Source organism: Numida meleagris, unplaced genomic scaffold (genome assembly GCF_002078875.1).
Source record: "Numida meleagris isolate 19003 breed g44 Domestic line unplaced genomic scaffold, NumMel1.0 unplaced_Scaffold358, whole genome shotgun sequence".
Classification (NCBI taxonomy): domain Eukaryota; kingdom Metazoa; phylum Chordata; class Aves; order Galliformes; family Numididae; genus Numida; species Numida meleagris.
Window position 1 is genome coordinate 42110 of NW_018364583.1, and position 12893 is coordinate 55002.

The window sequence follows — 12893 nt, forward strand, 5'->3', positions numbered from 1 at the left end:
ACTGCGGGGACAACAGCGACGAGGCGGGCTGCAGCCACTCGTGCTCCAGCAACCAGTTCAAGTGCAACAGCGGGCGCTGCATCCCCGTGCACTGGACCTGCGATGGGGACAACGACTGCGGGGACTACAGCGACGAGACTCACGCCAACTGCACCAACCAGGGTGAGCCCAGGGCGGGCCGAGCTGCACCCACCCCTGCTGCTCGTTGTCGCCCCCGAGTCCCTGCTCTGGAGGTGGGGGGAGTGGAAATGGGGAGGTGGGCACGGCCAGGGCACAGAGACGGGCGCAGAGGAGCAACCTCCCGTGGCGCGGGCTCTGCTGCCCTCGTGCAGAGAATCCTGCGGCCTCTGCCCTGCGCTGGGTGCTTCGTGGCTCCCCTGGATGCCCCCGTCCCCGTTGGCCCCACCGCTGCCCCTCCCAACCCCCCCGGCCCCGGGTGCAGGCAATGAGCCGCGCATCCCCCCCCCACCCCTCCAGCCACGCGCCCGCCCGGGGGCTGCCACACCGACGAGTTCCAGTGCCGCCTGGACGGGCTCTGCATCCCCATGCGCTGGCGCTGCGACGGCGACACCGACTGCATGGACTCCAGCGACGAGAAGAACTGCGAGGGGGTGACCCACGTCTGCGACCCCAACGTCAAATTCGGCTGCAAGGACTCGGGTGAGAGCAGGGGGCAGAGGGGAACCTCGGCGCTTGGGGCCGCCCTGGGATCGATGACGCCGAGGCCGTGGGGCCGGCTGTGGGGCGCCGCGAGTGCCTGACCGCCGCCTTCCTCCCTTCCGCAGCGCGCTGCATCAGCAAAGCGTGGGTCTGTGACGGGGACAGCGACTGCGAGGACAACTCGGACGAGGAGAACTGCGAGTCCCTGGTGTGCAAACCGCCCTCGCACACCTGCGCCAACAACACCTCCATCTGCCTGCCCCCCGAGAAGCTCTGCGATGGGGCCGACGACTGCGGGGACGGCTCCGACGAGGGCGAGCTGTGCGGTGAGCTGGGGGCTGGGAGCGGGGTGACCCCCGCTGCGCTCGGGGATGGAGGTGACGAGCGCCCGGTCCCGTCCCCTCCCCGCAGATCAGTGCTCCCTGAACAACGGCGGCTGCAGCCACAACTGCACCGTGGCCCCCGGGGAGGGCATCGTGTGCTCCTGTCCCCTGGGCATGGAGCTGGGAGGGGACAACAAGACCTGCCAGATCCAGAGCTACTGCGCCAAGCACCTCAAGTGCAGCCAGAAGTGCGAGCAGGACAAGTACAACGTCAAGTGCTCGTGCTACGAGGGCTGGATGCTGGAGCCCGACGGCGAGAGCTGCCGCAGCCTCGGTGGGTGCCAGCGGGGCGGGCGCGGGACGGGCTCACGGCTTCACCCCGCTCTGGTGGCATTGATCCTGCAGGACCTGGGGGGATGGAAGGGGCCTGGGGCTTTGGGCTCCTGCTCTGTTGGCAGTGCCAAGGGTCTGCTGCCTGCCGTGGGGCAGGGGGGATGTGAGGCAGAGCTGTCCCTCCTTGAGGGCCGTCGGTCCCACTGCTGTGTCCCTGTCCCCTTCTGAGCCCGCCCTGTGTTCCCCAGACCCCTTCAAACCCTTCATCATCTTCTCCAACCGCCACGAGATCCGCCGCATCGACCTGCACCGCGGCGACTACAGCGTCCTGGTGCCCGGGCTGCGCAACACCATCGCGCTGGACTTCCACCTCAACCAGAGCTCGCTGTACTGGACCGACGTGGTGGAGGACAAGATCTACAGGGGCAAGCTGCTGGAGAACGGGGGTGCGTAGTCCCGGGGTGCCGCAGGGGTCAGGATAGGGCCCTGGGAATGAATGACTCCGGCGCAGCCCCACGGCTCCGGCGATGATCCCCTTCTGCTCTCCAAAGCTGCTCATTATGTGGGAGTCAATTAGCGTTCCCGACGCTTCCCTAATGGTAATTACAGCCCAGCAGCTGGGAGCACAAAGCCTGCCCCCCCCCCCCCCCTCGGTTGTGCTTTCTGATGCCTGCGGTGCTGCAGAGGGGCAGCGAGGACCACAGATGTGGAGCTGTGTCCCCCGGGGTTCGGGGCCAGCTGCGGGAGGGCGTAAATCTCGGATGCGTCCCCGCCGCCCGCCCACATTGAGCCGGGGGGACCCGTTCAGGATGAGGGCGCGATGGATGTGGGGTGGGCTGGGGAGGAGGCAGCCGGCCTCAGCCCCATTGCTCCGCGCCCCACAGCTCTGACCAGCTTCGAGGTGGTGATCCAGTACGGGCTGGCCACCCCCGAGGGCCTGGCGGTGGATTGGATCGCCGGCAACATCTACTGGGTGGAGAGCAACCTGGATCAGATCGAGGTGGCCAAACTGGACGGCACCATGCGCACCACGCTGCTGGCGGGGGACATCGAGCACCCCCGGGCCATCGCCCTGGACCCCCGCTACGGGTGAGGGGGGAGAGCACCTCGCCCTCCTGGGGGGGGGAACGGGGGGGAGCGCGGCGCTGCTGCGTCCCCGCTGAGCAACGCGCCCTCGGCGTTCCCGCAGGATCCTCTTCTGGACGGACTGGGACGCCAGCCTGCCCCGCATCGAGGCCGCCTCCATGAGCGGCGCGGGCCGGCGCACCATCCACAAGGAGACGGGCTCGGGGGGGTGGCCCAACGGGCTCACCGTCGACTACCTGGAGAAGCGCATCCTCTGGATCGACGCCAGGTGGGGCCGGGTGTCCCCCCCCCCCAACCCCCCCCCTGCCCTGCAGCCCCCGCTGGGTGCCCGTCCCCATCCCCCCGACGGCTGCTGCGCTGTCCTGCCCTTTGTCTTCTGGGCTTGCAGCCTTTGCTCCGTGGGAGGGGGGGGGGGGTGGGTTGTGTTGGTGTCTGTGACACGTCCCAGCCTTCACTTTGGGTTTTCTCCGCCTTCGGGGCTGCTCGCACCCTGGGCTCTTGTTGCCGTTCCGTGCCCAGCCGCCCGCTGGCTCTCATTCCTTGTCCCCCATCCCTCGGGCTCAGGTCGGACGCCATCTACTCGGCCCTGTACGACGGCACGGGGCACATCGAGGTGCTGCGGGGCCACGAGTACCTCTCGCACCCCTTCGCCGTCACCCTGTACGGGGGGGAGGTGTACTGGACCGACTGGCGCACCAACACGTTGGCCAAGGCCAACAAGTGGACGGGGCACAACGTGACGGTGGTGCAGAGGACCAACACGCAGCCCTTCGACCTGCAGGTGTACCACCCCTCGCGGCAGCCCCTGGGTGAGACTCGTGGGGGGGGGTGAGGGGGTCACTCCTTGGGGAATGGGGGGGGGTCCCTCCGTTTGGACGGCCCCCGGATGGGGATTGCGCTGACCCCCCCCCCCCGCCGTCCCTCCCCGCAGCGCCCAACCCCTGCGAAGCCAACGGAGGCAAAGGGCCGTGCTCCCACCTCTGCCTCATCAACTACAACCGCACGCTGTCCTGCGCCTGCCCCCACCTCATGAAGCTGGACAAGGACAACACCACGTGCTACGGTGCGGCCCGGCTGCGGGCGGGGGGGGATGCGCTCGGCCCCCGGAGCCGAGGTCCCACCGCGGTCCCTCTTCCCCCAGAGTTTAAGAAGTTCCTGCTGTACGCGCGGCAGATGGAGATCAGGGGCGTGGACATCGACAACCCCTACTACAACTACATCATCTCCTTCACCGTGCCCGACATCGACAACGTCACCGTGGTGGACTACGACGCCGTGGAGCAGCGCATCTATTGGTCCGACGTGCGCACGCAGACCATCAAGAGAGCCTTCATCAACGGCACCGGCGTGGAGACCGTCGTGTCTGCGGGTGGGCGCAGGGGAAACGCTGCCCACCTGGCGGCCCCCGGCTCCCGCACGGCCCACGGAACTCATGTCTGTCCCCTCCCCGTTGCTTTTCAGACCTGCCCAACGCTCACGGCCTCTCTGTGGATTGGGTTTCCAGAAACCTCTTCTGGACCAGCTACGACACCAACAAGAAGCAGATCAACGTGGCGCGGCTGGACGGCTCCTTCAAGAACGCCGTGATCCAGGGGCTGGACAAACCCCACTGCCTGGTGGTGCACCCCCTCCATGGGTACGTGTCCCCCCCCACCACCCCGTGCGAGGCCGGGAGCCTCAAAGGACGGCGGGCGCACGTGGGAGCGTGGCTGACACGGCGCTCGTGCGCGGTGCGGGGAGCAGGTTGTGCACCGCGTGTGTCAGCACGTGTGGGAGGTGTGAGAGGGGGAGGTGGGTGCGGGGTGGTGCTTGGAGGGGATGCAGGAAGGAGCAGGCTGCGTTCCGGTGCGTTGCACGCGTGTAGGAGAGTGTGCGTGAGGAGCGGGCTGCGGGCACGTGTGCGCCACGAGCGCGTGCACAAAGCGCGGGGGATGCAGCAGCGTGCACGGAGCTTTGCAGGGCCGGGCTGCAGGCGTGACCCTGCTCCATCCCCGGGGGTGAGGGCGTCAGCCTGCACCCATGGGAGCCCAGTGAGCAGGCAGCGTGCTGGGTGCCGGGTATAGGGCGCCGAGTTGGGTGCTGGGCTCTAGGCTGGGTGCTGGATGCCGGATAGCAGGTGCTGGGTGCCAGGCTGGGTGCCAGGTTCTGGGTGCTGGGTGCCAGGTTCTGGGCTGGCACACGCAGGTGTGGGCTCAGCACCCCCCCCAGTCTCACCGTTCCCTCACTGCAGGAAGCTCTACTGGACGGATGGGGACAACATCAGCGTGGCCAACATGGACGGCAGCAACCGCACGCTCCTCTTCACCAACCAGAAGGGCCCCGTCGGTACGGGTGTCCCCCTGCATCGCCCCGACCCGGGGGCTCCCGTCTGCTCTGCCAGCACCGCCCTCCCCTCCCGATGGTGACAATCCCCGTGTGTCCTTTTGACGCCGCTGCTCCCTTGCCCCCAGGCCTGGCCATTGATTACCCCGAGAGCAAGCTGTACTGGATCAGCTCCGGCAACGGCACCATCAACAGATGCAACCTGGACGGCAGCGACCTGGAGGTGATCGTGGCGGTGAAGAGCCAGCTGAGCAAGGCGACCGCGCTGGCCATCATGGGTGAGAGCCGTGGGATGGGGCGCAGGGTCCTGGTTTTCCTCCTGGAGGTGGGGTCCTGGGAGGGTGGGGGCAGCCCCTTCCCTCGATGCCGTCGCCTTAAAGCCGCGTGGAGCCGCGGTTCTGCTGCGGGGGGAGGAGGGGACGGGGGGAAGCCGCTGCATGCTCCCGACCCTGCGCGCAGGGGACAAGCTGTGGTGGGCCGACCAGGCCTCGGAGAGGATGGGGACCTGCAACAAGAAGGACGGGACGGAGGTGACGGTGCTGCGCAACAGCACCACGTTGGTGATGCACATGAAGGTGTACGACGAGAGCATCCAGCAGGGTGAGCGGCCGGCGGGCGCCGCAGGGAGCGAGGTGGGGGGGGGGGGTCCTCGGGGAGCACCCACCCTTTGTCACCTCTCACCCTTGGCCTCCCCGTCCAGCCGGGAGCAACCCCTGCAGCGTGAACAACGGCGACTGCTCGCAGTTGTGCCTGCCCACCTCGGAGACCTCGCGCTCCTGCATGTGCACCGCTGGCTACAGCCTGAAGAGCGGGCAGCAGTCCTGCGAAGGTGAGCGCGTGCGTGGTGCATGGACGGGGTGGTGGGGCGCGCGGTGTCGGTGCTGCCTTTGGTCCCTGGGGCCCTGAAGCCGCCGCCCCGTCCCAGCCCTGCAGCTGCGAGTGGTCTCTCCCAGCTGCTCCCGCAGCCTCTGTCCCGCGGCTCCCAAATCTCTGCCCCGTTTGCCGCCGTCATCCTCGGAGGAAAGCAAGAGCCCACCCCCGCGGCGCTCGCTGCCAGCGCCTCTCAAAGGCTGTTTGTGTGCACAGTGTTCTCGCTCCTTTTGGCCGGCGCTGGCCGAGTTACCGCACCATCTGGGTCAGGGCAGGGACGGAATAACAACACTGCCCCGGCCCCGGTGCGACGCGCTCCGTGCCAGCGCTCAGCTGGAGGCGGCAGTGGGAGGGGGCCCGGCTGTGTCCGTCCGTCCCGGCCCCACAGCGGGGTCAGGGCCCCATCCGGAGCTCTGGGGGTCAGCAGTGCCGTGTGAGGCCCCTCGCTGGGGGGTGCGGTGCAGACCTCGCTGGCTGCAGCCAGCGGGGGCTTTGCTGCCGTTCCCTGCTGCTGCCCCGTGGTCAGAAGCCCCCTCCCATCCCCGGCTGCGTCGATTCTCAGTTTAGAGCGGGTTCTTCCCTTCCTCTGCCCGGAGTTGTCCCATCCTGGTTGTGGTGGGGCAGCTTTTCCTCCCTGTGTTCAGCCACTTTGTCCCTGATCAGGCAGGGACGTGGGCGAAGCAGAGGCGTGAAGGACGCGCGTCTGTCGGTGGGCATCTGTCGGTGCCCGGCACTGCCCTCACTGTCCCCGTGTGCCGCAGGCGTCGGCTCCTTCCTCCTCTACTCGGTGCACGAGGGGATCCGTGGCATTCCCTTGGACCCCAACGACAAATCGGACGCCCTGGTGCCGGTGTCGGGGACCTCCCTGGCTGTGGGGATCGACTTCCACGCAGGTGAGGTGTGGGCACCAGGGCTGCGCTGCGGGACCGCGGGTTGGCGAGGTGGGGGCAGCGCCCGCCTCGTCGCACCCCCCCCCCCGGCCCCGACGTGAGCCCCGTGCCCGCAGAGAACGACACCATCTATTGGGTGGACATGGGGCTGAGCACCATCAGCCGCGCCAAGCGGGACCAGACGTGGCGCGAGGACGTGGTCACCAACGGCATCGGGCGCGTGGAGGGCATCGCCGTGGATTGGATCGCGGGTGAGCGGGGTCTGCGCCGGGGGGGGGAAGCGGTGGGGCAGCGGGGGGCGGGCGCTCACGGACCCTCTGTGCAGGAAACATCTACTGGACGGACCAGGGCTTCGATGTCATCGAGGTGGCCAGGCTGAACGGGTCCTTCCGCTACGTGGTCATCTCGCAGGGGCTGGACAAACCGCGGGCCATCACCGTGCACCCGGAGAAGGGGTGAGGAAACGCACGTTCTCGGTGTCCGGGGTGGGGGGATGGGGGACGGGGGGAGCTGCTGCCTGGTGGGGGAACGGATTGAGGTCCTCTGCTCCCAGCAGAAGGGTGCTGCCAAAGGGCCCCGTGGTCACATCCCTGCGTCCCCCGTAGGTACCTGTTCTGGACGGAGTGGGGACAGTACCCCCGCATCGAGCGGTCGCGCCTGGATGGCACCGAGCGGATGGTGCTGGTGAACGTCAGCATCAGTTGGCCCAACGGGATATCTGTGGACTATGAGGTATGCATAGGGAGGTGAGGAGCACGCAGCTCCTGCACGGGGGGGTCTGGTGCCCGTGGTGGTGGGACCCCTGGGACCCCTCTCCATGCACCCGGCGGCACGGGGCTGTGCTCTGAGCCTTGGGATGGGGTGGAGGTGCGGGGCTGCCCTGGGGCTGGCGCTGTGTGCGCTCTGCCCGTTGCTGACCGGGTTGGTTTCTCCCCTCAGGATGGGAAGCTGTACTGGTGCGACGCGCGGACGGACAAGATTGAGCGGATCGACCTGGAGACGGGCGAGAACCGTGAGGTGGTGCTGTCCAGCAACAACATGGACATGTTCTCTGTGTCGGTCTTCGAGGACTACATTTACTGGAGCGACAGGTGAGGTCCCCGCGGGCGCCGCCGCGGGAGCCCCAGGCGGGGCCGAGCCTCACATCGCTCACTCAGCGACGCGTTCCCGTTTTAGGACTCACGCCAACGGCTCCATCAAGAGAGGCAGCAAGGACAACGCGACCGAGTCGGTGTCCCTGCGGACGGGCATCGGCGTGCAGCTCAAGGACATCAAAGTCTTCAACCGCGCGCGGCAGAAGGGTACGGCGGAGCCGAGCGGGGCCGGGCACGGGGGGTGGGGAGGGCACCGCCGGGACGGGGTGACCTCGGGACGGGGCCGAGGCTCTGAGCTCCTCTATCCACCCAGGCACCAACGTCTGCGCTCAGAACAACGGCGGCTGCCAGCAGCTGTGCCTGTTCCGTGGCGGCGGGCAGCGGACGTGCGCCTGCGCCCATGGCATGCTGTCCGAGGACGGCGTCAGCTGCCGCGACTACGACGGCTACCTGCTGTACTCGGAGCGCACCATCCTCAAGAGCATCCACCTGTCGGACGAGAACAACCTCAACGCTCCCATCAAACCCTTCGAGGACGCCGAGCACATGAAGAACGTCATCGCCTTGGCCTTCGACTACCGCTACGGCTCCAAGGGCAGCAACCGCATCTTCTACAGCGACATCCACTTCGGCAACATCCAGCAGATCAACGACGACGGCACGGGCCGCAAGACCATCGTGGAGAGTGAGTGGCCGGGGGTCTCGGTCCCCCGTCTTCTCAGCCCCCTCCCCGCTTCCTCGCAAGCTCCCACGTGTTTGGCCCGAGTGTGCGTTCCCCTTTTCTTGCTTAACGTTGGAGCTGGCCTTGGTGATCTCCACGGGTCCCTCCCAGCACGGGGTGTGCTGTGATTCTGGGATTCTTCGGTGCCGAGGGGCGTTCGGAGTGACGCTCGCTGAGCTCAGCTGGGAATTTTCCCCCTCCTCTGTGGCAGAGGCCTTGGATGTCAGGAGCAGTCGCCGTGCTCCTTCTGGCACAGGAGGCGCATCACGAGGCTCAGGCGCGCACGTGCCTGCGCTCTGCTCCAGAAACAGACGCTGCAGCAACCCTGGGATCTGCTCTGTGTTCGCACTTCACGTCCAGGCAGACCCGTGGGGGCTGAGCAGACCTTGCCCGGCCCGGCCCTCCCCTCCAGCCCTCGCTTTGCACTCGCTTGGCTTCCTGGGCTCCTACAGCTGTCGGAGGGACCGTTGCTCTGCATCACTAGGGAGAACCTCCAGCCAGGGTTATAAACGCGCTCGCTAATGAGCGTATTTACATTTGGCACTCGAGGTGGCTTTTATTACCGAGACCAGGAGAGCAGGTTCCATCTCTCATTGCCGCTTCATTAAAGCTTTTGTTGATCATTAATGGGGAGGAGGGATGGGTGCGCGGCTCAGGTTCCCGGCCGAGGAGCTGGAAGGAAGGATTTCCCTGCTCTGCTCGTTGTGTCCCCTCGGACTCAGCTCTCCCATCCCTCGGAGCAGACCCCCCCCTTTCTGCTTCGGGCTGCAGGGAGGGGGTGCCCGGAGGTGCTCACCCCCTGCCCGTCCCCTCCCTGCAGACGTGGGCTCGGTGGAGGGGCTGGCGTACCACCGCGGCTGGGACACGCTGTACTGGACGAGCTACACCACCTCCACCATCACCCGCCACACCGTGGACCAGAGCCGCCTGGGGGCCTTCGAGAGGGAAACGGTGATCACCATGTCGGGGGACGACCACCCGCGCGCCTTCGTGCTCGATGAGTGCCAGAAGTGAGTGGCGTTGGGGTGCGCTGGGCCAGCGCACGTGGGGCAGAGAGATGGGGATCGCAACGGCACCGCGTGTCCCTCCCTGCATCCCTTCCCTTCCCTTCCAGCCTGATGTTCTGGACCAACTGGAACGAGCAGCACCCCAGCATCATGCGTGCCACCCTGTCCGGTGCCAACGTCCTCATCATCATCGACCAGGACATCCGCACGCCCAACGGTTTGGCCATCGACCACAGGGCTGAGAAGATTTACTTCTCCGACGCAACGCTGGACAAGATCGAGCGCTGCGAATACGATGGGTCCCATCGCCACGTGAGTAAGGGGCGAGGGGTGTGTGTGTTGGGGGGGGGGTTGGGTGAGCTGTTCCGTGCTCTGGGGCTGGGATACGGGGCAGGCTGCGTTCGGGGCTGCTGGGGGCTGCCCACGGCCGGGATACTTTGTGCTCACGGCTCGCTGATGTCCGGCAGGTGATCCTGAAATCGGAGCCCGTGCACCCCTTTGGCCTGGCTGTCTATGGGGATTACATCTTCTGGACGGACTGGGTGCGCCGCGCCGTGCAGCGAGCCAACAAGTACGTGGGCACCGACATGAAGCTGCTGCGCGTCGACATCCCCCAGCAGCCCATGGGCATCATCGCCGTGGCCAACGACACCGACAGCTGTAAGGGTCCCGCCGTCCTTCCTTCCTGCCCCGCCGCTGTCCCCTGGGGTCCCTCACACTCCAGCTCTGTGCAGGCCGAAGGGAGAGAATTCGCTCCCTTTGTGCTCCTGCCGAGCTCTGGGGAGGATGGGTGCCCCCAGACCCACGCACCCCCCACGTAGCCCCATTTGAAACACCTGGGGAGGAGCCCGTGCCTTCCGTATCCCCACCGGGAAGGAGACGGGGAAGGAGCCGCTGAGCGTGGCTGCTCTGTGTCTCTCCTAGGTGAGCTGTCCCCGTGCAGGGTGAACAACGGCGGCTGCCAGGACCTCTGCCTGCTCACGCCCAAGGGACACGTCAACTGCTCCTGCCGCGGCGAGCGCGTGCTGCAGGAGGATTTCACCTGCAAAGGTGGAGGGGAGGTGGAAGCCGGCGGCTGGCGGGAGGGGACGGGCTGGAGGAGAAGGGGCCCTGCTCCTCCCGGCGGCGCTGACCTCCCTGCACCCCTCCCAGCTCTGAACTCCACCTGCAACGTGCACGACGAGTTCGAGTGCGGCAACGGCGACTGCATCGACTTCAGCCGGACCTGCGACGGCGTGGTGCACTGCAAGGACAAGTCGGACGAGAAGCAGTCCTACTGCAGTAAGGTTCCTCCTCTTGCTGCTTTGCTCATCCCACGCGTGCACCCTGCTCAGCCCCTCGGGGCTCCTGGCTGCCTGCTCGCCTCCCTCCGCTGCTCTTGGTCCCTCTTTGCCCCCAGAGCTGGGAGCAGCCAGGCTTGGAGGGCTCCAGAGCTGTCCTCATTCTGGGGAGTGGGGTGCCCCCCGTTTGCAGCACCCTCACTCCGCAGCAGCCCTCGCTTTGCAGCTGGGGACGATCTCTGCTGGGCTTAAATCCGGGAATCCATTTCCTCACCCTGCTTGTGCAGTTTCTCCTCCTCTGAAGGGTCCCGCGTCGCTGGCAAACCCGGTACCCCCCGGCACTCACCGCCCCCCCCCCCCCCCTCTCTCGCAGGCAGCCGCAAGTGCAAGAAGGGTTTCCTGCACTGCATGAACGGGCGCTGCGTCGCCAGCCGCTTCTGGTGCAACGGCGTGGACGACTGCGGGGACAACTCGGACGAAGTGCCGTGCAACAGTAAGAGGCTGGCTGCCCGCCAGGGCGCCGTCAGCTGCCTGGGACGGGGACGGAGGCGTGGGGAAGGGGTTACCTTCAGCTCGACGGGAGGGCTCGGCGGAGAGTCAAGGTCTCCATCAGCCTCGTGCTGCACGCGCGCCGCGCCGCTGTCAAACTCGGAGCTGGGAGGGAGAGCTCCCGCAGACACCGGGGCGGCTCTCAGAGCTGGCTGAAAGTCAGGGCTCGGGGCTTGGGGGCAGCACGGGGGGGCGGTGACGTGCAGCCTCACTGCAGCGGGTGCGCGGGGGCAGGAGGGCGGCTGTGGGTGCCGGGACCCCCCCCCCGCCCTCCAACCTCACCCCTCGCTGCAGAAACCAGCTGTGCCGCCACCGAGTTCCGCTGCCGTGATGGGAGCTGCATCGGGAACTCGAGCCGCTGCAACCAGTTCATCGACTGCGAGGACGCTTCGGACGAGATGAATTGCAGTGAGTGCCCTGCACGCGTCCCCCGGCCCCGCCGCCCCCCCCCGGCCCGGAGCGCTGGGAGCTGCGGCCGTCGGCTCACGCTGTGCCTCCTCGCAGCCGCCACCGACTGCAGCAGCTACTTCAAGCTGGGGGTGAAGGGCACCACGTTCCAGAAGTGCGAGCACACGTCCCTGTGCTACGCTCCCAGCTGGGTGTGCGACGGGGCCAACGACTGCGGCGATTACTCGGACGAGCGCAACTGCCCCGGTGAGAGCCCCCAGCCCGGGCACGCGCGGCCTCTGCCGCACATTCCTTTGGAGAGCCCCGTGTTTGGGCTTTGAGGGCCCACCCTGCCATTCTCACGGCCGTTTTCTTCCCACTCCAGGCGGGAGGAAGCCCAAGTGCCCGGCCAACTACTTCGCCTGCCCCAGCGGGCGCTGCATCCCCATGACGTGGACCTGCGACAAAGAGGACGACTGCGAGAACGGAGAAGATGAGACGCACTGCAGTGAGCGGCAGGGTGGGGAGAGCACGGGGCTCAGGGCCTGGGGGGGGGGCGAGAGCAGAGGGGCCCCCTCGTCTGAGATCCCTTGGCTGGGGACCAGACCCCAGATTCTTTGTGCTCTTCTTCCACAAGCGTGGACCTCCGCCTGTGACCGGAGCAGATGTCCTTGCACATCCGTTTGCTCGGCACTTGCACGTGCCCACGGTCACTTTGGGGGTGCTTGGTTACAGCTCTTGGAGTTACTTTTTTTGTTCCGACCTCCCTGAACAAACCCCAAACATGGCTCAGGAAATGAGAAACCATCCCAGCTCCGGAGCAGGGGGGAGGGATGGTCCCACATCGGTCCCCCCCCCCACCACCAGCACAACGCAGCGATGCTGCCCGAGCTCTGAGCCCCTCCTCTCCCTTCCCAGACAAGTTCTGCTACCCCGTGCAGTTCGAGTGCAACAACCACCGCTGCATCTCCAAGCTGTGGGTGTGCGACGGCGCCGACGACTGCGGGGACGGCTCCGACGAGGACAGCCGCTGCCGTGAGTGCTGCAGCCCCACTTCTCCCACCGCCTCCTCCCCGCACCTCGCTGCCCTCCTCCTGCATTCTGCACTTCCGGGCACCCTGGAGCACGAGGGCGCCTGGCCCCGGAGCGCAGCCTCTCCATGAGTGTCTCTTCCCCGATTATCCCTTCTCCAGGGCTGACCACGTGCAGCACGGGGTCCTTCCAGTGCCCGGGCACCTACGTCTGCGTCCCGGAGCGCTGGCTCTGTGATGGGGACAAGGACTGCGCGGATGGGGCCGACGAGACCCTCGCTGCTGGCTGCCGTGAGTCCCCATGGGGGGGGCTGAGGGAGCTGGGGGTCAAGGGGCGGCG

General features: G+C 67.2%; 1 protein-coding gene across 1 annotated transcript in view; it reads left to right on the top strand.

The window, feature by feature from the left end:
* LRP1 (LDL receptor related protein 1) overlaps nucleotides 1–12893 on the top strand; it is a gene marked incomplete at its 3' end in the record, with an annotated part of 30377 nt that overhangs the window by 4624 nt on the left and 12860 nt on the right. Inside the window, 33 exon segments of the mRNA XM_021383232.1 lie at nucleotides 109–162; nucleotides 478–660; nucleotides 786–986; nucleotides 1072–1317; nucleotides 1565–1762; nucleotides 2201–2405; nucleotides 2506–2670; nucleotides 2967–3211; nucleotides 3334–3465; nucleotides 3544–3771; nucleotides 3864–4038; nucleotides 4633–4727; nucleotides 4853–5002; nucleotides 5184–5324; nucleotides 5425–5553; nucleotides 6356–6487; nucleotides 6601–6735; nucleotides 6810–6939; nucleotides 7090–7216; nucleotides 7424–7575; nucleotides 7661–7785; nucleotides 7892–8263; nucleotides 9120–9309; nucleotides 9414–9618; nucleotides 9774–9966; nucleotides 10231–10356; nucleotides 10459–10587; nucleotides 10960–11079; nucleotides 11430–11543; nucleotides 11640–11789; nucleotides 11908–12030; nucleotides 12441–12557; nucleotides 12716–12843. Coding sequence (XP_021238907.1) covers nucleotides 109–162; nucleotides 478–660; nucleotides 786–986; nucleotides 1072–1317; nucleotides 1565–1762; nucleotides 2201–2405; nucleotides 2506–2670; nucleotides 2967–3211; nucleotides 3334–3465; nucleotides 3544–3771; nucleotides 3864–4038; nucleotides 4633–4727; nucleotides 4853–5002; nucleotides 5184–5324; nucleotides 5425–5553; nucleotides 6356–6487; nucleotides 6601–6735; nucleotides 6810–6939; nucleotides 7090–7216; nucleotides 7424–7575; nucleotides 7661–7785; nucleotides 7892–8263; nucleotides 9120–9309; nucleotides 9414–9618; nucleotides 9774–9966; nucleotides 10231–10356; nucleotides 10459–10587; nucleotides 10960–11079; nucleotides 11430–11543; nucleotides 11640–11789; nucleotides 11908–12030; nucleotides 12441–12557; nucleotides 12716–12843 — 5315 coding nt within the window.